General features: G+C 32.7%; 1 protein-coding gene across 1 annotated transcript in view; it reads right to left on the bottom strand.

Annotated features, from left to right (window-relative positions):
• The window catches only part of LOC132559946 (uncharacterized), a 31,249-nt gene extending 9,352 nt beyond the window's left edge, over nt 1-21,897 (bottom strand). Inside the window, exons 1-13 of the mRNA XM_060224582.1 lie at nt 21,804-21,897; nt 9,427-9,836; nt 8,982-9,061; nt 5,486-5,609; nt 4,150-4,224; nt 3,609-3,697; nt 3,216-3,289; nt 2,847-2,923; nt 1,922-2,005; nt 1,744-1,805; nt 1,477-1,554; nt 933-993; nt 21-168 (exon numbers count right to left, since the gene is read on the bottom strand). Of these exons, the coding sequence (XP_060080565.1) occupies nt 21-168; nt 933-993; nt 1,477-1,554; nt 1,744-1,805; nt 1,922-2,005; nt 2,847-2,923; nt 3,216-3,289; nt 3,609-3,697; nt 4,150-4,224; nt 5,486-5,609; nt 8,982-9,061; nt 9,427-9,836; nt 21,804-21,897 (1,456 nt within the window). The remainder of the gene's footprint in view (nt 1-20; nt 169-932; nt 994-1,476; nt 1,555-1,743; nt 1,806-1,921; nt 2,006-2,846; nt 2,924-3,215; nt 3,290-3,608; nt 3,698-4,149; nt 4,225-5,485; nt 5,610-8,981; nt 9,062-9,426; nt 9,837-21,803) is intronic.
• Between the last annotated feature and the right edge of the window lie 2,536 nt (nt 21,898-24,433).

The following is a 24,433-nucleotide window of genomic DNA, read 5'->3' on the forward strand; positions in this document are numbered from 1 at the left end:
GACTAATTAAGAAGATATACCGTTATAGCGCGCGTGTCTGCTGTAGTCGGTGTCCCGCACGAGGAAGGCCTGGTATCCGTTTGTATGAGCCTTTTCTACGTGTCGTCCTGTTCTCTGGCTGACCGATGGTATTGTCTTCACTAGCTTCTTAAGCACCTTGATTGAACCCTACAAAACAGAAATTGACCCTAGAATGCCTTGTCGGTGTTTTCTTATGATTATTATCAGAATTTCAGAACTGTTACGTAATTAATCACGTGATGTGCCTATTGTCCAGTTAAATGTCCATGTAAATGTTTGCTTATATAAATGTATCCTGGATTTGTTTTTTATTTCCAGTCAGAAATCGATTAAAATATCATAATATGCAAAATTTCGATTCGTCATGGTTTGAAAAAGGCGCAACAAAATGGCTCTCTCCGTTTGACTTCGTCCTCCAAATAATTACTTCCTTTAAAACCTCTCAAATTAACTTTTATGGTTTATGTGATTCAAATCTTCATATTTGTTTTCTATGAAATTATATAAAGCTCGTCTGAGAGTATTTTTTTTCGCCAAAGCATATATATTTAATATGCATAAATGAAATCTGAGACTCGTTTTTATAAAATTTCATATGAAATAAACACTATTTTAACTAATACCCTATTCTACTGTTAATACACGATTATATTTAGTAACTGTTGTTACGAAAATGATGGTTAACTTTTTATAAGATTCGCCCAAAGTGCCTGTGATACGTCAAACATTGTAAAATTAGTAATAAATGTGAAACTTTCCAATTCCGCTTATGATTTCTGTAACTAATTAATGCTTCTGCCTTCTAGTACTTTCGGTGAATCGTAAATTGTAAAATGCATTGTCTTCTGTAAAATAAATTGTATCGGGCAAAACCATTATTTATCTTCCCTTATACGTAACTCTCCACTCACCGATTTGACTATGTAGAGCCAGTCGGATCGTCTGCTGTCGAATTCCATGACCGTGTTACGTCTGAGGTAGATATATATCAAATATGTGAATTTATTGTTGCTGTATCAATATTCAACTCAAGAAGTTTTAAATTGCCAATTATTTTTTTATATCAACCTTCTTAAAACTGAACTAGATCTAGTCAGAGTTCGAAGAAAAGATGGTAAATGCTAAAGGGGAAAAAATCCAACCATTTTGTAAGGTTGCGATAGAGATAACAGCTATCATATCCATTGAAGTTTGGAACTATATATTCACTTTGAGCCATTATTTGAGCGCATGTGATTTGGTCTAATTCAATATAAATTGCAGCATAGATAGATTACATGATATATTGTCTTATAAGAATTGATGAATATAAGACCATTATTTTACAAGCATTTATCTAGATCAGAACGAAACACAAAAGTGGTTTTACAAAGGCTCGTCACTTTTTCTTTCTTAATCCTCCTTAATTATTTATATTTGAAGACGTTGACCATATACTATCTATAAGTGACTCACTGGACGTAGCTGGTCATGAACTGTTTCGGATGTTCTTTTAGTACAGGTAGTGGCCAGCCTTGTAGAAAACTCTGGTTGCTGAAATAAAGGAACGTGTCGCTTGGAGTTGTCTCCCTTCACCCATATTTTAACAATTCCGTTCAGATATACGAATTCTGTTTCTTGGATAAATGCAGAACCAAATCCTGTCCATTTTTTTTAACAATATGATTAAAAGCAAATCGGATGCTTCTGTTTTAATAAACTGATTTGAATGCTGAAACTTACAGTAAAAAAGGGTCAACTTCGGGATCGAGCCTATTTCCTCCCATCACTATTGTTTTGAAGTCCTTTGAAATATAATAAAAAAAAAGAAATAAAGTAATAAGCAACAACAAAATAAGAAAGAAAACTTAAAACATTCAATTCATCGTATTACCTATTAATAGTACAAGGCTGTAGTTACCTCGGCGGAGACCCGGAGTAGTTCGGTATAGGTTTCTGTAATGATAGAACCCTGTCTCGGCTTACCGTGGTATATCCCTAATTCCTGTAAGTCAAACAGTAAGTCTTCAAACAATGATCAAATTTTACTTCAGAAATGAAAACAAATAAGCTAAATAATTTTATTAGTGACATTAATTTAACTAGTCGTTTGGAGTTATGTCCCCGTTAGATTTAAAGTATTCTTCTTTTATCAATTATAAATGTGTCAGTTTGATAAAAGTGGATTTACAAAGAATAGAAAACCATCAAACCTAGTTCACAACACACCGGAACTAGTATCCCCCATCATACCACATCGGAACTAGTACCCACTGTAATAAAAACACCGAAACTAGTATCCCTCATCATACCTGACCGGAACTAGTATCCCCCATCATACCACACCGGAACTAGTATCCCCCATCATACCACACCGGAACTAGTATCCCCTATGATACCACACCAGAACTAGTACCCATTGTCATACGACATCGTAACTAGTATAAGTAGAACAAGTGTGTACCAAAGAATGAAGAGTGCGGGATTTATTAACGGATAACGAGGAAAACATACAGAAGGAAAAAGGAAGGACTGAATGGGAAAGGAGGGAAATTGAGAGAAAAAGAAAGTTAGGAGAACTAGATGGTAAATCATAACATCAAACCAAGTAATAACTTTAAACTTTCAAAATTATACCAATTCCTACTATCCTGAATACGTAACCGTCATTTCTTCAAGTCCCCAAAAAGGAAAAAATATATATGGTATATATATATATATATATTCAATAAAAAAAAAAAAAAACACGTGATATTTAAAAGACAAGCATCTCAAGCTCTGTTTTTCTTCATTTAATAAATATTTAATTTATATAAAAAAAAAGGAAATAATGAACTATCTCTTACCCCAAAATCTTCTCCTCTTTTTAACTTGACTAGCGTTTTGGCCGTCGACCTGTGTTCGTCAAGTTTCACGATAATGACTAAATAAGAACAAAAAAAATTAAATTACTAAAAAATAAAGAATTATAAGAAACATAATATACTCCATCGAAAAATAAAATCAAAATTTACATGAACAGTGTAATAGATAAATAAGCTTATCCTTCCAAAACATCTGGTCTTAGTCGACTAGAACTTTTTACCAACATCTACATTTACAGCTACATAACGCATAGTGATTAGTGAGTAAGACATGGCCGAGGTGATGGGTGATTCTAAATTTTCCTTGAATCTCTGTTTTATAGATGATTTAAAAGAACAGTGTTGACTTACTTTGGCCGTATATGATGACGTAGTAATTCTCCGGTGTACCACCTTCCTTCACAATGAATCGTTTGGCTTCATAACTGTAAAAGATAAAAAAAGATATTCAAATTGATTTAGTAATCTTATGAAATATAATTCATTGTTCATTTGTTACAAAGACCAGATATTGTGGTGGCGTGAAAATTAGCCAGAACTCAAATACTGAAACTGTTTCACATTCATTTTAGGTTTACTTTTAAAAGATATGAAAACGATCATTGGAGTTTATAAGTCTACCGTAATATACTTGATGGCAAACCAGTATATATGTTAATACTTTCCACTAGAATGCTGTATTGGTGATTTAAGATTTAGTGGGAAAGTTATTTTTTGTTTGTGTTTTTATATTAGATCACTTACCTTTCAAAAAATCCTACTTTAGCGAATGCTTGTTGTATCTTTAATGAATAATCCCCAATTATCTTTACATTCCGAAGGGCTAGAGTAGACTGAAATATCAGAATATGACAATGTTTTAATAATAAAATCCCCATTTATCTTTACATTCAGGGGGGCAAATAACAAAGCAAAGAGAACGTTTCATCAATTAAAAAATAATTCATTTTTTAATTCTCCTAATCTCTTGATGTTCCAGAGGACTAGGATTGACTGAAATTGCTAGGTAAATAAATAACTCAATAAGACTTTTTCGGAACATCTCTGATCAAGTTCTGATCATGGCGAAATATGAAAGGAAACAAGTCTATAGTCTTACTGTCATTGTTTTAAAGGGCGATTTTTATATCTGAAACAAAATAGTGACTTTCTTGTTTTCATTAATTTAATATTTTTTCGCTTTAATTTATTTGCAGTTTTAAACAAATATATAATTGTACGAAATTAGAAAAAATAGAACAATAAAAAATAGAGTTATGTATATGTAAAGAGACTGTCTACTCACATGGTGTATCTCGGCTTGAGTCCGTTCATCTGAAGGTTTCGTCAAAGTCCGGCGTCCTTCCTGCGACATTCGCATCTACAATACAGAGCAACAAAGAAACACAAATTCAATAAAACTAGGGTAAATCATGAATAAAAGAAAAATTTACACGGAGACTCTTGAAAAAGTACAAGGAGAAAAGACCAGGTGTTCTTGAAGAGTAAGCGTCCTGTGCTTCATCGATAACGCCCACTATGTAAACATTTGACAATCCAAGTAAGTAATGTCACGTTCTCAGATGAGAAAAGATATTTTCTAAAGTATAGTACGTCAAAAATATTTCCTATTTAATGTGTTGAATTTATACAAAACTGTAACAGGGATGTTTTCAACTGCATACCTTTAGAGGGCAACTGACAATCCATTTACACAAATTTTATTAGGAAATGGTTTGAAGAAATACAAATATATGTAATTGTGTATCAGGTTTAGATGCCTGGGCATCAATTAATTTTAAAACAAAATAAATAAGCATTGAAAAAGCAGAACATTTGTTTCGTATCTAAGAGAAATGTAAGTAAAACTTAAATCAGCAATCATCATATATACTAAAACATCGTTATTTCGAACTCGGTGGGACCATGAGGAAACTTCGAGATAACCATGTTCTAAGTTATATGAGTTCGAGACAATGAGGTTCGACTGTTTACATGGAAATCACAATCTAGATTTTGACATTTCCGCAGGATTAAGTATTTAGGCCCTTGGCATCACTGACGAATCCTAAAGGGACGAGTCAGCTGTATGATGCAGGACAAATAGCTGTATGATGCATCTTAATTTATCATTTGGCTGTGTTGTATCTAATTCTAAATTTACATCTTGATGACAAAGAACAGTATGATTTTTTTGTTTGAAGATCGATCAAATGTGCGAGTACAGAGTTGATTGATACATTAGATGGATAAATAACTGTTTCTTAATTTCAGTATTTTTTTTTTTTGTTTATGAACGATATCTGTATGTAAAATGAAACGTATACACACAAACACACATATACACGATTTGACTTTAATCTCTTTAATGAAAAGAAAAAATGAATGCCTGTCTCTCTGTGTTGACATGAGCTATCCACTTGGATGTTTTTGTACAATCATCATTTAAGAGATAAATTACCTTTTGAAATTAACATTTAAAGCAATTTTTTAAAATGATTAAAGTATATAGTATTCTTATACGTTTTTAACCAGGATTACTTGACAGAAAATAAAGGACCTGTTTATCCGACGGTACCAGACGGACCCTCGTTCCAGTCTAGGACTTTCTATATTGGAGTAGGATCTATTGACAATGATACCTGTTTGTCTGCTTTGAAGTAGTCGGTGTTAAGCCGTTTGTTACTAATAACACCCGTCTGTTCCGCGGCCTCCAGACTCTGATCAATCTCCTCCATCTGTTTATGGTAGGCGGTGTCTTCGTTCCTGTAACGTATATAAAATATATACATGTCTATGTTTTCTGATGATAATGCTGAATTCAGTTTTAAAAAAGGAAAATCCAGCTATTGAAATACTATAGCGTTTTGATACAGAAGAACCCTGATATATAGCGACACCATACTAGTACAGATCATGTTATATAATATATACAGAAGAACCCTGTTATAGCGACACCATACTAGTACGGTCCATGTTATATAATATATACAGAAGAACCTTCATATATAGCGACACCATACTAGTACGGTCCATGTTATATAATATATACAGAAGAACCTTCATACATAGCGACACCATACTAGTACGGTCCATGTTATATAATATATACAGAACAACCCTGATATATAGCGACACCATACTAGTACGGTCCATGTCATATAATATATACAGAAGAACCTTCATATATAGCGACACCATACTAGTACGGTCCATGTTATATAATATATACAGAAGAACCCTGTTATAGCGATACCATACTATACGGACCATGTTATATAATATATACAGAAGAACCTTCATATATAGCGACACCATACTAGTACGGTCCATGTTATATAATATATACAGAAGAACCTTCATATATAGCGACACCATACTAGTACGGTCCATGTTATATAATATATACAGTAGAACCTTCATATATAGCGACACCATACTAGTACGGTCCATGTTATATGATATATACAGAAGAACCCTGTTATAGCGACACCATACTAGTACGGTCCATGTTATATAATATATACAGAAGAACGTTCATATATAGCGACACCATACTAGTACGGTCCATGTTATATAATATATACAGAACAACCCTGATATATAGTCCATGTTATATAATATATACAGAAGAACCCTGTTATAGCGACACCATACTAGTACGGTCCATGTTATATAATATATACAGAAGAACCCTGATATAGCGACACCATACTAGTACGGTCCATGTTATATAATATATACAGAAGAACCTTCATATATAGCGACACCATACTAGTACGGTCCATGTTATATAATATATACAGAAGAACCCTGATATAGCGACACCATACTAGTACGGTCCATGTTATATAATATATACAGAAGAACCTTCATATATAGCGACACCATACTAGTACGGTCCATGCTATATAATATATACAGAAGAACCCTGATATAGCGACACCATACTAGTACGGTCCATGTTATATAATATATACAGAAGAACCCTGATATAGCGACACCATACTAGTACGGTCCATGTTATATAATATATACAGAAGAACCTTCATATATAGCGACACCATACTAGTACGGTCCATGTTATATAATATATACAGAAGAACCTTCATATATAGCAACACCATACTAGTACGGTCCATGTTATATAATATATACAGAAGAACCTTCATATATAGCGACACCATACTAGTACGGACCATGTTATATAATATATACAGAAGAACCTTCATATATAGCGACACCATACTAGTACGGTCCATGTTATATAATATATACAGAAGAACCTTCATATATAGCGACACCATACTAGTACGGTCCATGTTATATAATATATACAGAAGAACCCTGTTATAGCGACACCATACTAGTACGGACCATGTTATATAATATATACAGAAGAACCCTGATATAGCGACACCATACTAGTACGGTCCATGTTATATAATATATACAGAAGAACCTTCATATATAGCGACACCATACTAGTACGGTCCATGCTATATAATATATACAGAAGAACCCTGATATAGCGACACCATACTGGTGCGGGCGAGATATAATTGAGACATTCAACATACGAATGACCCGGGTTGCCCAGTATCTTGTGTAGGATCATGTTAAAATGATATTCCAAAGCAGTCTTTACCAAGCTGGGATGAAACTGCATTTCCACACTTAAAATATATCCATATTTGATGTATTTTACATAAAGAATCAGTGAGATATGACAGCGGATTTTACAAGAAGGTGAATGTTATGTGACTAGAATTGATTTGATTGTTCAGAATAGAAGTTCACTTTTTCATTTTAAACAAGTGATTATCTGCTAAAATATATGATTTAGAAAAACCATGGATGTATATTTACACAGATCGATAAATAAATAACACCATTAATTTGAGCACGTGTATTTAACCCGCTAATACTGCTCTAAACGGTGTCTTGTTTTCAATATATTCCAGACAAAATCGATACGCTATACGGATTATGTAACGTTGTTTGTTGACGTGAGGAAGATTTAGGCTCAGCGTGTTTGTTTAGTAGAAGTCAACAACTGACCGATTAGATATTTATCTACTGTAATAAAGTTGTTTACTATAGACAATTATTGGATTATCCTGTAGAAAACAGCATTAGCATCAGAGTATAGCATTTCGTATACATGAAAAGTTTTCAATTTAATAAACGGATTTTCATCTAGTGGGGAATATTGTCATTGTGAAAGGTAATCAGTTCACCTAATCAGGGTTTTTTTATTACTATTGCATGATGCACATCTTAATTCAATTATCCATCAAATATACAATATTTAGATTGAAAATAAATATCTAAAAGTAGATTCTGATGTTTAGTTTCCATTATTAAGAAATTAAGAATTTTCATCTTGATTCTCATTACATACATATTGAAAAACATTAATTAAACTTAATTTAATTTTTTAGAAAATATAAACTTTTATTGATTTGTTTTACAACAATTACCAAACAATTTATTTCAATATATTATATGTAAATCACTTTGGTTAGCTCGCATAGAAGCGTGATAATGGTCTTACTGTTTGGAGGGGGGAGGGAGGACAGGGGTACGTAGTAAGTGAATTCATGTGTCCCCACTGGGCCATTCTATCACCATGACGTTCATCGAATAATAAAGTCTGCCATGTATCGACATAAAGAAATATTCATAAAGTGTACTAGTATTTCCTATAAAAACTTATGATATTCAAATTGACTATAAATGCATTTTGAAATCAGTTTGTTGTCTATCTCATCACAAATGACATTTTTTCAGTAAATATCTACATAATTAGGAGTAAAGTCGTGTGGTAACTTTTACAAAACACACAAATAAATAAAAGATTTCACACATTATACCCAAACTTTCTTCAATTACAGACATGAAATATAGAGGGAAAGCAATGAAACTGCAAGCATGTCTTCCATCTTTTATGATGGTAGGAACACAACGATGGGGTCGTTATGTACATGTTTAGAAGTGCATTCAAGTTTTGAATTTTTGAAGAAAAACTTCATTGCTTCTACCTTGATGTGACATCCAGACCGCTCAAATTGATATTCGAAAAAGGCGACAAGCAAATATTCTTTGAGGAGGTATAGTTAAGAAAGATAAGCTTACCATACTTGGATCAGCCGTTTGTGTTTTCTGTGCAGGACGATACAAATGGAGGCCCACATACGGAACTTGTGGACTGTTTTCTGTTAAAAAAAGTAGAAAATGATATTTAGTTTCATAGTATAGATCATGCCTTTATCATCCAAAGACGACTTCATCATTATCAGATATTTCCAGCGTGTAAGTATGATATATCCATATTACCAAGGTCACTAAGTATAGAATTTTGAGTATAAGGTCAAGGTCAAAGTATAGAATTTTGAGTATAAGGTCAAGGTCAAAGTATAGAATTTTGAGTATTAGGTCAAGGTCAAAGTATAGAATTTTGAGTATAAGTTCAAGGTCAAAGTATAGAATTTTGAGTATAAGGTCAAGGTCAAAGTATAGAATTTTGAGTATGAAACAATTCAATCATTATCAAATATTACGATATTTCTTTGTCACTCACCGACTTCTTAGCTGACGCTTTTTTTCTTTCCAATGCAGACAAATGCATGAGAAGAAAAAGTTTGTTGTCCTGTGAGCCGGAAGTAGCATTTGCACTAGGATCACTTCTGCGCTTGCTTGGCAATCTACTTCCGTTTGTGAGGGCCATGGACGTGCCATGAACCGTCCCACGCCGAAGTCGTTCCGTCGGAATCATGACGTCATTACCTGTGTCATCACCCGTGGACCTGATAAGTCTGTGTTTTGTTCCTAGCTGAGCGAATCTTGCTATTGTGCTGAATGTTTTAGAATTTCTTCTCTGTAAATTAGCACCTGGAGTACTTCCGGTTATTGACGATCGTCTATTAATGTCCAAAACATTGCCCAAAGATCTGCCATGACGCGGGAACTGAAAGCCGCTGTTCGCTTCAACTGAAAGAAGATTCATATTTGGTTAAAATTGTCAAGCACTTGTATGTGGTTATACGTCCATTCTGTTGCTGTCTCGTACAATATACGAGGATGTTTTTTCAAATGAATTAAACTATATCCTTGTATTTTTGTTATTAATAAGGATACATGATCGGTCTGTCAAAAAAAACCTCTTTGAAATTAAGCTCCTCCGCGGTAGAAATATGGTGTCTTATATTCCAGTCCTAGCACGGTGTATCCCCGCCTAATGTCAATCAATAAATTACGTATTTCTCGGCTCAGAACTGGAAAAAAATCAAACGATGTCTGAAGCTTCAAAAAAATACGTTTTAAAAGTAATGTCTCCTCGGTAGTTGTGACATGGCGTTATCCTCTCCACTTACAACCGAACATGGGATCAATTAGCCTTCATACTGGAAGGAGAGAATTGATTGCACAGTAAAACCCACACTTGAAACCAGTGTGTACAAGGTCAAGAGATTTGACGTGGAAATACTCAAGACAGATTTACCACGCTATACTTAATGTGTTGTCACTCACTCATCAAACAGTTTTCAGCATGACACAGTAAATACACATAACATTAAACAATATCTTATCACCGAATCACAAAGTAATTATCCGTTGTGTGAATTTGCATAAAATCCGATACGTTGACAAAAATGATGGACTCCCTGAAATATCTTTCTGTTCAAATAATGATAAAATCCAAAACTAGGATACACCACTGTTGAAATATTCTGTTCAAAGTTACCAGCCTTCGTTTGAGAAATTAAGTGTTCATTATCCTTATCTGTATATATAACTGACGAAGCTTTGGATGGGACTTCTACATAAACTATCAACATATAGTTCAAAATGAGGAAACGGCGACAAGACTCGTTATTTAATGAAAATATATTTTAAATCCATAGCTGACAGTGCAGCATTTGATCGAGATTCCAGATATTATCCATTTACCAAGAAACTTCGAATACACATTGGTAACACTTCAACAATTAAGTTATAACATAAACGGCACCATTGAATATACATCAGAATTACTTCAAATCCAAATAATGCACTCAACAAAGCACATCTTGAAGCACACGCGGATAAGTCTTTGGTCCAGAATTAATTCGCACGTGATATCATAAACGTCATCATAACACTTGAATATGTCTGAAATCTTTTGACGCGGTCTTAATTAAGCACCGTATGTTCAAGTGACAACAATTTGGCGATCTTCAATCAAGAGAAATCTGTGGTCAAAGGTCATCTTATGTCAATAATGATGGAACTTTTATTGACACATTTAAAACAGTGTGAGTGGTTTGTCTTTATCTTAGATTGGAGACACGAATATGTATACAGGTAATATATAGGTACACACGACAAGATTACATCTGAAGAATGAAATAGCTCGTCTTTCGGAACAAGAATGTTTAACGCTGTATGTTTCAACAAGAAAACACGTGAGCACTTATCAACTTCGACACGGTAACCTATAGAAATATTCTAAATCTTTGTATATACAAAGATTTCAGTCTTTAATGACTGAATGTATATATCGTGTACATCTTATAGCTGGAAGCTCTTTACCGAAGCTTGAAACATTTGCTTGAGTGAATTTGTTATCGTTTCATTAAAACCCCGATGATTGAATTGATTTACAAGTATACTGGTGTAGTGGCCAGAATGTCATATCTCCTTACCATTATATACGTAGGAGATTTAAATTAAAGAAAACTAATGTGATTCCATTTTTAGTCAAATTCATAATATAAAGTTACCAGTTTGATATAAATTATTTCTGGGGACTACGTGAATCTAATTTGCCCTATATATGTATGTGTGTATATATATTGAGTTGTGAAAGAGATTGGAATTTAAATGGCGAAACATCGGTGTTTTTTTCATTAAGGTGTTCTATTCATTTTACGTAATTAACAAAATTTCATCTAGCAGTTGTCATTTGAGACATTCTAATGTCACACTCATAAAGAGTTAACGCAGTTTTAGAACAATAAAAAATCAACGACTTCCCGCTTAATGATGATAAACAAACCTCGATAATACTTGCCTCATCTCTTAAATGTATTACAAGCAAAGAGATAAGTTAATTGTTATTAGTATAAGAATATTTTGGGATTATTTTCTATTTCATTGTGAGATTTTTAAGCAGTGATGATATTCTTAGTTTTTAGATATAATAAAACGTAGGTCCCGAATCGAATACATAGAGAAAATTGTATTAAGTTTTCGTCTTCAAATACATGTCACGTTTTTGATAGCGATTTTTTGTAAAAAAAAATTCTCTAATTAGCCAGAGAAATTGTTAGCTAGCAGTAGAGATATGCCTATATATCTAAATGTCACGCACTTTCATTTTCTGTCGCTAAAGATGTGTCTATAATGGATGTCTTTATATAAATGTGGTCAAGTGATGTGTCATAAGAAGGTAGTGGAACGAATACCAATTTATTTAAACCTTTTAATGCAGTTTGTGTCTATAATAAAAATTTCCACCCTACCAAACACTAGCCTCGGGGTCCTCAATCAAACTATTTGTAAACTAGCATGCATAAGGATATATCCATTCTGACGTGTCGGATCGAGATTATAATTCTTGTTCAAACAGTTGATAAACTTTCAGTGTAAATGATCAAAACGGTATTAATACTTCATATAAATGATCTATCTTAATTAGATACCTGGTCTGGGAACGAAACGTACTTAAAGATGCAGGAGACTGCTCTTTTTTTTATTTTATTTTATTTTTTTTTTTTTGGGGGGGGGGGGGGGGGGGGTTTCAATCTTGTTGCTGCAGATGGCATAATGACAAGTATGGGTGATTATTTAAAATGAATAACAGATTTTGTTTCTTCGTATTATTATCATTATTGAAATATTTTTTACAACTTCCCTTTGAATAACACTACATAGTAATAATGTACACAGATATCATGTTTATGCTAATTGGTCAAACTGCTCTAACGATAGGTTTGATTAATTATTAACCAGAAAGTTAAAGATAGAAACGAAAAAAAAGACCTTTTAAGTGTCATAAAAGCGGCAGAATTTATTTTTAAAAAAAAAACATCAAATTACTCGTACATAGGATAATGTTATAATTATGCAAAAAATCCTATATCAAATATCTTCTCATATGACGAAATGAGAAACGACAGTTTAGTTATAAACTACCAAGTTCCATGATCGTTTAAAAAACGTTCATTTCAATCATGCGTGTCGGATTTATTTCAACAGGCCGAACAAATTTCAATAATTATACTTACAAAGACATTAGAAAAATATTTTTGTTCAACAGAAAACCACATATGAATAGCTTATGTCAATATTGTAAGGTACCATGTACCTTCCTAATAAAATATCCACTATATCTGTCATATTAATCGTTAGATTACCACCTCAAACATTCTTTGTAGACGTTTCAATAATACAACCAGTTAAATGACTTCAGTACGAGAAGATTTTGACAGGTGTCGTTTGAATAGGTCAATTAAGCTCAAATTCTTGTTAAGAGTTAATATTGAATAAAAAATGATTCATTTTTCTTTATTCAAACATATATTATTATCATAACAACTAAAAATTGTAATTTTTCTGACAAATGACTTGGAGGTCGAAAGTTCGTTTGTTTAGAAGAGTATTGTAAATTAAACCTAAAATACCTTAGTGTCACCTCTAATTAATAAAATTGAAAAGCGATCTATAAGTAACTAGAAATTATTTCAATTATTCTTCATTAGTTCTCCATAGGTTTCGTTCTTAAACGGGAAGGAGTTTGGAAGATGAAAAACATTGTAAGTTTAGTCAGGCAAATAATCAATAAGGAGTTTTAGTACAGAATATTATTTAGGTTACAATGTTTTCTAAAAGTGTACGTAGCATGTGAACGTGTGAATGTGATTTTGTCCGAGAGATATGCATATAGTAAAAAACATGCTCACTTATATGACTAATTAATTAATTAATTAATTAATTTAGGTGACATGTGTTGGACTTTATTTCCCTAATGTTTTACTATAATTTCATCAGTGTTAATATACATATGCAATATAATACCTAAGAGTAAGGTTATAGATACAATCTTTAATTACTTAAACCGTGCCTCAACATAACTATTTTTTATAAAAATAATCGTGTAGAAAATAATCAGGACAAAATATAGTAAAAAAAGTGACCGTAATTGTAATTAACTCATCTCATTAAGTTATCATAACTGCTTGGCACAACATCCATCAAACGCTCGGAATAGTCACAAGATGTCCGGTAGATAACTAATGTTGATCATCATTACTTGATTAGAACGTGTCCGGAGAATAACCCTGGTCACTGACCGGACTGTTTTGTTGTTGACCGGCATGTCATATCCGTTATGCATATAGACATATATGTAAATTTGTAGTTCATACTAAGTATGTCATGGGATTTTGTTTACTATTCATTGTACTGAGGCAAAAGATGAAAATGGGAAGTTCAAATTATTTAACGAGAATTTCATAAAGAAATATATGCACTCATGCTTGGGTTTCAGCAAAGATGAGGTGTAATGTAGGTTACACACAAGTACAATTGAATGGCACCTTTCAATACTAATTTAGAAATGAAAAAAATATAACATTGATATACTTCACATATAAAAAACAAGTAAAAATATTAACATGAAGCAGGTTGATGAATTGACACGTGGTCTTTATGAGAAAATGAAATGTTCATAACGTTGACATTGACAAACTCTGGGTCAGTTCCAGAAATGTTGTTGTTTTTACATCATTCCGTTCTCCACTATTGTGACGTCTTTGAGCAAAATTGAATGATTGGTTGATTAAAAGGATACTGCATTGTATAGGATTGATAATTAGGATGACTAGAGGTATGACGTCAGCGGGGGAGGTCTAGTTTCGTTGATGGATTGCAATTATCGATAACCATGAAATTGATACTAAAATATCAACATAATCATAATCTAAACTCAATACTTCAATAAAACAGGGGCAAAACATGAACGAAAGATATGTTTACATAGATACTGCTGAAGATGTTGAAGAAAAACAATGGTGTCTAATTTCTGACACAAACGCTCAGATTATCCGGCACTTTTCGTAATTAGACATGTTAAATTACTCGATTCTCTCATTACACCATAAATGAAAATGTGTTTAAAAATAATTAAAAACGAAAGAGAACTATTATCGAGGTTTGATTTAAAATACAAATGTGGTAGCTCACCATTCGACGAACGTTGTGAAACATGATATAGTTTCCCTGAAACACATTCATGCTCCATACTTGTACATCACGAGTGTTGTCATATCCTCAATAACTTTGATATTCTTTGGATTATGATCCTTTTTTCTGTGCTATTGTCATGATATTTGACGGCGATACACACAATTTTGACGTCATAACCGCTGTAGGATCGTTTTATCTCCCTCAAAATGAAAAAGCAGTTTTCAAATTTTCTCCCTAAATTCACATGATTATGATGTGGGAATTGTTACCGGCTCTTTGCTATGGTATGATCCCTCACGATTCTATTCCATTTAACAAAACAAACTTTTCTATTGTAGCGGTGCAGTTTGATAGATGAAGACTTTGGTTGTGTACGGCTGGGAACATATAACTTCTTCGGATTAGGACACGTCTATAAGGTTTTATGTACCGTCGTTTGTGCTGAAATTTCATACACCTTTATCAACATGTCTACATCATCTCTCCAACAACTGATGCAGTGACCATAATCCTGTTTGGAGATCACAGTGACTTACCGATCCTGTATTAACGAAAAATCAATGTCTTTATTCTAACATGCTTCATTAGGAATGAGTTACCTTTGATATCTGGTTGTGTCTCTAATCTGTTTATTTGTCCCATTCTGATTTGTGTAACTTTTCTGTGAAGTCGTTTAATTTATCGATTTATTAACCAAACCAAAGGAATTGACTCGTTCATTAGCGTTTGAGCTTCATTTCCGGTACATGACGAGGCCATTAACAGACCGGAAGTGACATAGACAAAATCTATTATGATCGTTTCTGAGAACTAATATTGATCAATATGGACTTTGTGAAGCATTTCTTTTTAACAATAGAATACAAAAACTCGAGAAACATTATGCTAAAACCTATACAGGTCTCGCGCCATGTTCTCGGATTACTTTCGGTCGACACGAGAATGACTTCTGGAGAGGTGGAGAGGACTTTCTCTTTCCCTCAATTCCTCAATCATTTTTGTGTATAATGTTGAAACCCTCAATGAAATAAGTTAAATGAATATTGGTATGGCTTCTATTTCTAATTTTCATATGTCGAAAACTTTGATCATACATATTCTGATTTGCTGATTCATTTCTAAACTTTATCTTCCTTTTTCTTAAACATGAATTTATTTTCATATTTTTCTATACTTTCTTTGGGTAGCATTTATCTACAGGCACGTCCATATTTGTCTTCAGATTTTACAAATATCTTAACACCGTTAAACAATCTGATTAAAACATCAGTGTCTGTTGTGTTCTATAAACATAAAAAGGTGGCCCTAACAGATAAAATAACGCTTGATTTGATTTAAACTGTACATTTAAGATGATATATTGTCAGTTGTACAGCTTTATCTATAGCACTCATAGTAGTTGTAATGTATCAGTATAAGCATATGTGTGCTCTATACACTCTCAGCAATCAAACATCAATATATATTTATTCAGAATAAGATGACGAGATTCCAACGACGTAAAATGTTTCTATTTATCAAAAAGGGACAAATGGAACTTTAAAAATCTTATTTACATCGAATTTGATGGCCATATTCGAATATTCTACATATTTCGAAAATGAAAATGACATCAAATAAATATATTTCACTATAATCTTACATAATATCAAAATGAATATACAAAAATTGTTAGCGGGTCATGTTTTCCTTTATGTAAAAAAGATTGGAATCTTACGTCTCAATATTGAAAGTCAATGAGAACTTCACAAGGCATTTAAAGTATAAAACTTATCCTTTATAGGAAAGTTGATAACAGGCGGTACGGGTAAATCTGCGTATTACGAATTTTGACTAAGGAATGGAATGACATGATGTTCTAGTATCATTTACTAGCTTACTTGTTTCAAATGTATACGTACAATGACTTATGAATATTGATATTCATGATGGTATCTAGTAAATTGAATATAACCTACAGCATAATATGAGGCTTTCTGATATGGCGAAGCTAAGATAGAGTAACTTACATTATGTGGCACTGATCCCTCATGCTGTATAAACTTGTAAAATATTTTGTCAAAACTAGGACATATTCCAAATGTTTTCTTATCTTATCGCATTTTAAAGAAATGAAAACCCCATCAAATAAACATTTAGAGATTTCGAATTTGTTCGAGTGATTTTAAATGACTGAATGAAATGTGTCGCTACGTTACGATGTCACAATGATGATCACTGAATATTACCAATATCTAGACATTAATAGACATTATTTAATACTGACTACGGTTCGATTTGGTTTAAAATGACATCTCCTTTCAGAGTACACTAAAACTTCCGTAATAAACCTTAAAACCTTAAGATTACAATGTTCTCCTGATTCATCTCTCTTTGCAGTGATCTTGAAGATGAACACATATGTCGACCAAGACGTGCTTCAACAATTTATCAAATCTCATCTAGGATACATTCTTATCTTTGTATGAAAGTTAGATATTAAAGGACAATGACAACAGGGATCTCTATTGGATAACACTAATTGAGAGACTAGGTTATTTTTTTAATATTGTTTTGTTTTAGAAATTAGATATTGGAGTGCTATGAAAGGAAACGATGTTTGATGGGTTTTCTACAGGAAGATACAGTACAGCAAAATTAGACTCAAGCATCATAAATGAATCTGCAGAAAGTTTGTGTTACTACAGGTTTCAGTGTATTTAATGTTTGTAAATATAACGACTATTTCTAGTGTTACTGTTTGTGCAATTAAAACTTATTTTATATTTGTAATTACACAATTGGTGCATATACACTGAAATGATATAGTTATATACAATGGTTTGGACTAGTGTTAGATATACACTGTTGGTTCATATACATTGAAATGATATAGTTATATACAATGGTTTGGACTGGTGTTAGATATACACTGTTGGTTCATATACACTGAAATTATATAGTTATATACAATGGTTTGGACTGGTGTTAGATATACACTGTTGGTTCATATACACTAAAATTATATAGTTATATACAATGGTTTTGACACTGACGTGTCAACAGAATCGTCATTCAAACACAAATTCAATAAAATAAGGCAAAACATAACATAATTAAAGCTTTAAATGGAAACCCATGAAAAGACCAGGTGTTTCGGAAGAGTAAGTGTCACGTTCTAAAATGAAAACTAGGTAACCAATAAATGACCAACCAGACATACAAAGAACATCACACGTTGTTGAAATGAAAGATTGAAAGCACTATAACGACCGTGAAATAATTTTCATTAACATCCAATTTTTGAAACCCTATGTTGTGAGTTTAGCTATCAGTTGCCGGCATTTTGTACCGAAAACGTGATATTTCAACTCCCTGAGTCGGACTTTTAGGCTTTTTCTATTCAGAAATGGGTAATTTACAATAGGAAAATCGAAATCGTTACGTTTACCACACAGTTTGGTGGAAAGCAAGCCCTGTTGGTTTCATTGTAGAAAAGTTAAGCGGCTGAACCGGTAGAAGAGGTTATTGTGCCCTTGATTTCCTATTCTAGCGGGTATTTACGATGGACTTGGTCGATAAACCGTTTGTTATTTACAGACAAGACGTCATCAATATATATGAGAGTGAAATCGTAAGTGGAGCATTCTATGATGGGTGTTGTTTGGAATACACTTTATTGTATTACATGTCTGTTTTGTAGAAGCTTTCTGTTTTCCCATTCCTTTAGACAAACATTAGATGTAAGCACGAGGTATATATAGCTATGCTTATCTTATGTTAAATCACAAACAGTTTGATACATTTGTTACGACAAATGTTATTGAAAGTATTATGTAAATGTTTTTATAAGATCGTTGTTATTAGTAATGGATATAGTCTAACATCATAAAGGCTTGTGTTCAGGCAATGTTTACAGTGGTTTTAAAAGGAATTAAATCTGTTTTAGCTAGATTGTATAATCTGACATAGTAGTCAGAGGATACACACACTCACACACACTCACACACACGCACACACACACACGCGCTCGCGTATATATCTATATATACTAACATCATAAAATGATGTTAAGAAAAATATTTTCTGCCATCAGAACAGAAAAAAAATATGAATATAACGAGTCGTTTCAAAACCAACATCAAACCACAACGGATGGTTTTTGTATTTATATTCAATTAATCAGTGGCATAAGAAAGTGGAATAATACAGCGTCTTGTGGTAGAAAATAACTTCTACTCGTTTCACGAGTCTCGTATTATATACAATTAAATGAACAAAAGAAAGATTTATTGAAAAAATAAAAGGAAAATAAGACCAAGTGTTCCGGAAGAGTCAGCGTCTTTTGCTTCATCAGCAACACCTACTAAACATATTCTAGGTATGTTCCTGATCCAGTTTCATTGAAAAAAGGTAAAGCAATATAAGTAATGAGTCAAACATGTTTACAAAGATAGGGGTGATATTAGCAAAACTTTTATCCATCAGTTTTACTCAGTGAAATGTAAATGACATAAGAAATAGTAATCAATCAATGAGTTAAGAGTGTAATTTGAGAAACTGATCGCGTGAACGCGTGTTTGTGTCGACGAATCATATTTCAAGACTTAATTTCATTAATGAATTTTAAATTTACTAAAAATGTTTCTCCCGCTAAAGTAAATTCCACACGTGTAGCATGTTAATAATCAAAACCTTTATGGTTTTTAATGTTACATATTGTTAAAAATTAGTAACAGGCGAACCGTAAATTTTCGCCCTGGACATTAGACCAGCGTACCACACACCAGATTGTAGATGTTTAAATAGACTGTTCGCCTTACATGTTCACAATGACGCCTTTGTTGGCAACTAGCACTTCAGGCGTGTGTCAGTATAAACCTGACCAGGGTCGTTTTAGCCTTATTTACCTGTTACACATTGTATGTATATATCTACGTTGTCGTTCATTTCGACCTGCTTTTATACTAATAACAGTTGATAAACTGGAGGAAATAAAATAGCTTCTGGTATTTCACTAACATAACAGTAAAATGTAGTTAGTGTTGGTTTTTTTTTCTTTTTTACATATATTTATTTTTTTATTTAAAAAAATAAGATATTGAACCCGTTACATTGAAAAGAATGAATGTGGAAAAACGATTTAAAAAAACGCTGCTTACATGCAAATCAAAAAGTTTGACAAATGATTCTGGTATATACTGACAAATCAAGCATAAGTTACTTTTCACACAGCTGGAAACAATGTGAAACATGAATTTAGGCTATAGTAGGCTATACAATATATTTGTTAATATGTCTTATACGAGATAGTGTGGAGTATGAAGTGGAGAATAATATTTATGTATTTTAACTTATGTATGGAATATTTGTAGGTAATATTTCTTTGTTTTAGAAGTGTACGAATGAGTTGTTCGAGCCCTTTTACTGTAGGACATATTTTTGGGATAAACTGAACCCATGGTCTCAACCCTGGCAGTAGTCCATCTATATAAATGGCTTGAAATAATAGATACAAAACTTGGGAGAGAAATACTATTTTTCTTCAGTATACTCTTCTGACTTTACGTAGTGATTGACTATACTTATAACTGTAAAGATGACAACAAAAGGATAGGATCCAATTAAAAAATCAATCTGAATTGGCAAAACTTGATAATAACGAAACAGTACTGTAACATTATATATTACAACAAAAACGATCCGTCAAAACACATGATAAAATCGGGACTGACATTCCTCCGAAATCCCGATTCTGTTTCATTTTTCAAACTTCAAAATTGTCTTACCTTTCTTAGTGCTGTTACTACTTCGTGTTTTTTGAAAAGCTAAACCTAACCTCAACTGAATCCTCATTATTTTAAGATGATACATCCCCGGTAAAGTTAACAAATGTGAATAATAAATTCTCTGTCTTCATCATTCAGTGTGTCAGATTATTTCTTAACGTTTAGCAGAAAACGTATTATCAGTCCTATTTTAAATAAACAGCTCTAATGAATTAATCATGTCAATTCATTGTTCTTCTGTAATAAAGCCGCAAAAATACTCAACGTTTAAAGAGAAATGTTCAGTAACGAAGCTAAATAATATTCTCGTAAGGATGAATTTTGTCTTCTATGTTTATCTTTATCTATGACTGACCTTTCCTTTACAGATCGGTGTTGTAGATATACGTCAGACAGTGCAGTGTCGATAACCTTACAAGGGAATTCTGTTTTGTAGGACACTGATTATGAAAAGAACTACGGATGACAAGGCCGAATTAGCTCAATACAAGTCTAAATTACACAGAGAGTGCCATCACAGACATTTTTAAAAGTTCATTCTAACTTCGAAAGTTTGTTAAATATTTTGATTGATGACATCGTAAGGTATTATTATATCAAGCGTATGTAATTAGCTATAATTTGTCTGTTTGTGTACAATACAATGATACATTTGATGTTAAAAAGGTATTATTTGAAAGCCTTGTTACCTTAACATTCATACTTTCTGCGGTTTGTCATTAAAGAAACGTTTTGCGCATAGCTGCTAACGATGTTATAAAATCCTTTTATGATGTTAAAAAAATTACGCTGGCAATGATGTTTTTTGTTTTCCTCGTTGTAGAATATTTACAAAGGCAATATTTAAGACTGTTGTTGAGTTTAACCTGACAAATATAGCATACAGCAATGTTAGCATTAATGAACTACGGGCTGCCAAAAACCGCCGGCAGTTATCCTTGGTATAATATTTATAACTTACCATCGAAAAAGACATCGCCAACGTCATCGAATCCATTACGAATTGACGCCTGTCTCAAGTTTTCTTTCACAGTCGAATATTCTGCAGCATCCATTTCGAATTTTTGACGATTCATAAAATTTATGTTTCTTATAAACACATTACGCAATATAATTCAGTTGAATTATCACAGATCCGCTATTGATAATCACACATTTCCTGATACCGGCAACTGTATATTACTAAATGGCCTGACCTTTCTTCCTAAACTGCTTTCAAAGACCGTAAGGCACGCACTAATTTACATGTGCAGTGCTTATAACATTATATTGTAATATATGTATAATTATAAGAAAATGAAGTTCACTTTCAACAAGGACCTTTCGGTTTTTGACACGAATGTGAAACCTCAGTAATTTCCGGACAATGGACCGTCAGTTAGTTTGACCTGGTTGATTGTCCAGGTGGGTGTTTTTTGTTTAAATATCATTATTGTTTCACCTGAGTCGTTAGCGATAGTAAGGTGTCACGTTACGATTTGGCAATCGAAATGTTTTGTTCTTTGTGTTTCCGTCTTTTAAGTACGCGATGTAATATTTACTTTCTCACCAAGTACGCTACTTATAATCTTCGTCTGCATTGATATGTGATTTATATGGAAGATTCTCAATAAAACTGAAGTTTTAAAATCCTGGCATGTTTGTTTGGTTTCTTTTGTTTTGTTTTGCTTTCAAACAATTACTGTATCAATAATGAACACGTTTATGTCAAATGTTTCAATGTAAGGACTTGTCCTTTCAATTTTAATCTGCATTGCATAAGTCTTTTTGTATCTGTACTGTTCGGAAATGCTTAAATAGACAAAACAATAAACACTCCCATCCTCTCACATCCCCCCTCCCTCCAAAAAACAGAATAAAGCATAATATACAGTGTTGCGTCATTTACAAATTTCGTATAAAATACAACGTTACGTCATAGAAAACGCTGCTGTACAAACTCAGATAATTCATTATTCCTTGCATCGTTTTAGGCTACGAAAATTCCGAGGTCATGTGAACTTGGGGGATTTGAAAAGAATGTAAAAAGAGAAAGAATATGGAACAATTTACCTGTCGTGCCGTCAGAAATGGGTATTAGTTTATGTTCATAAATACAACGCCTGTCTCTGCAGGGTATCTGATATTGGTAAGTAACGGGATACAACATACGTTTATACACTACAAGGCTCTCAGATTTACCGATTGCAAGGTAGTTTGTGTCACATATGATGTATCATGTGAATATCTAAAGAATTCATTTTATCATTATACGTAGATAAAAAAAAAACAATTACAACCAGCTAATGATAAGCTAGAGGTATTTAATCCATGGAAAATTGTTGGTATATTGATTTACTAAATTTTGACAGAACTTGGCGTCTGATTTTCATTTTTTTAAAATAAAACTTCCCTTGTAAGATATATCAAGCATTCCTAATTCCTTACTCGACATACAAGTCAAAATATAATTCTTTAGTTATCTGGTCTTTACGTCAAAGTTGTTTTAAATGTTAAAAACTTATACAGGAGGTCACAATCAGAAAGTTAAGATTAATTTCTTATCACATAACCTGGTGGAGGAAGGAAGGTGGTCGGAGAGCTAGTGAGCATTTTGCCTAGTATATATTTTGCTTTCCATCAGATCTTGTCTGGAATTCAACAACTGCAGTTTTCATTTTAAACCTCTTTCATTTTCACTCTAAAATATTTAAGGGAAAATGTAATGTTTTAAATATAATACTAAATACAGCTGTATAATATGAAGTTGGGTGTGTTTGATGTTTGTTAGTTTGCCTGGGTGTTCCGTTGCAATTTAGGCATTCATGCCTTGGCATCACCGACGAGTCCTAGAAGGACAAAACAGCTGATGATGCAGTTTAATTCATTATTTGGCTCTATTGTAACAAACTCTAAATTAATAAAAAGTATAATTCACTTGTGTGTCTTTTATACAATACTGTATACATTGTTTTCATTTAAAAACGTGACATTACTTTCTTGGATTGACCAAGGTTTACTTGGCGTGTGTCATCAATGAAGAAGAAGACGCTTCCTCTTCCGAAACACCTGGTTTTATTCTGGTTTTATTATCCTTAAAACTTTTCATGAACCTCCTTGTAAATCTTTCTTTTGTTCATATTTAACCCTAGTGTTATGGAATATCAGTTTGGATTATGACCATGTTGACATGTAGGAATTTTCTTGATTATTTTAAAGGTATCTTCTTGCAGAAATAAGTTTTTCATCACTGAATGACCCCATTATGTTTCAAATTGACACCTTTCCTTTCTCCATATATTTTAAAGATTATAAACAAAAATAATCAATATAAATGTTTCTTTAAAAACTATATTATACTACGTTTGGGTAATAGTACATACAAAAGAATCCTATCGACTTTCAGAATCTAGAGGTCAATTATGAATAACATAATATTTAATTTTTATTTATTTGACATATATAAAGTTAAGATACACATTACCTGATTTCTGTAGAACTTTCAAATGTATAGGTTCCGCATACAAGGTTAATCTTTACACTCCATTTTACATCTCATATTAGTCGTCAAGGTCACATTGCAATAAATTCACATTTCAAATTTACTTCAAT

This window comes from Ylistrum balloti, unplaced genomic scaffold (genome assembly GCF_031769215.1).
Source record: "Ylistrum balloti isolate Yb309-2 unplaced genomic scaffold, AGI_CSIRO_Ybal_v1 Utg371000, whole genome shotgun sequence".
In the NCBI taxonomy this organism is placed as follows: domain Eukaryota; kingdom Metazoa; phylum Mollusca; class Bivalvia; order Pectinida; family Pectinidae; genus Ylistrum; species Ylistrum balloti.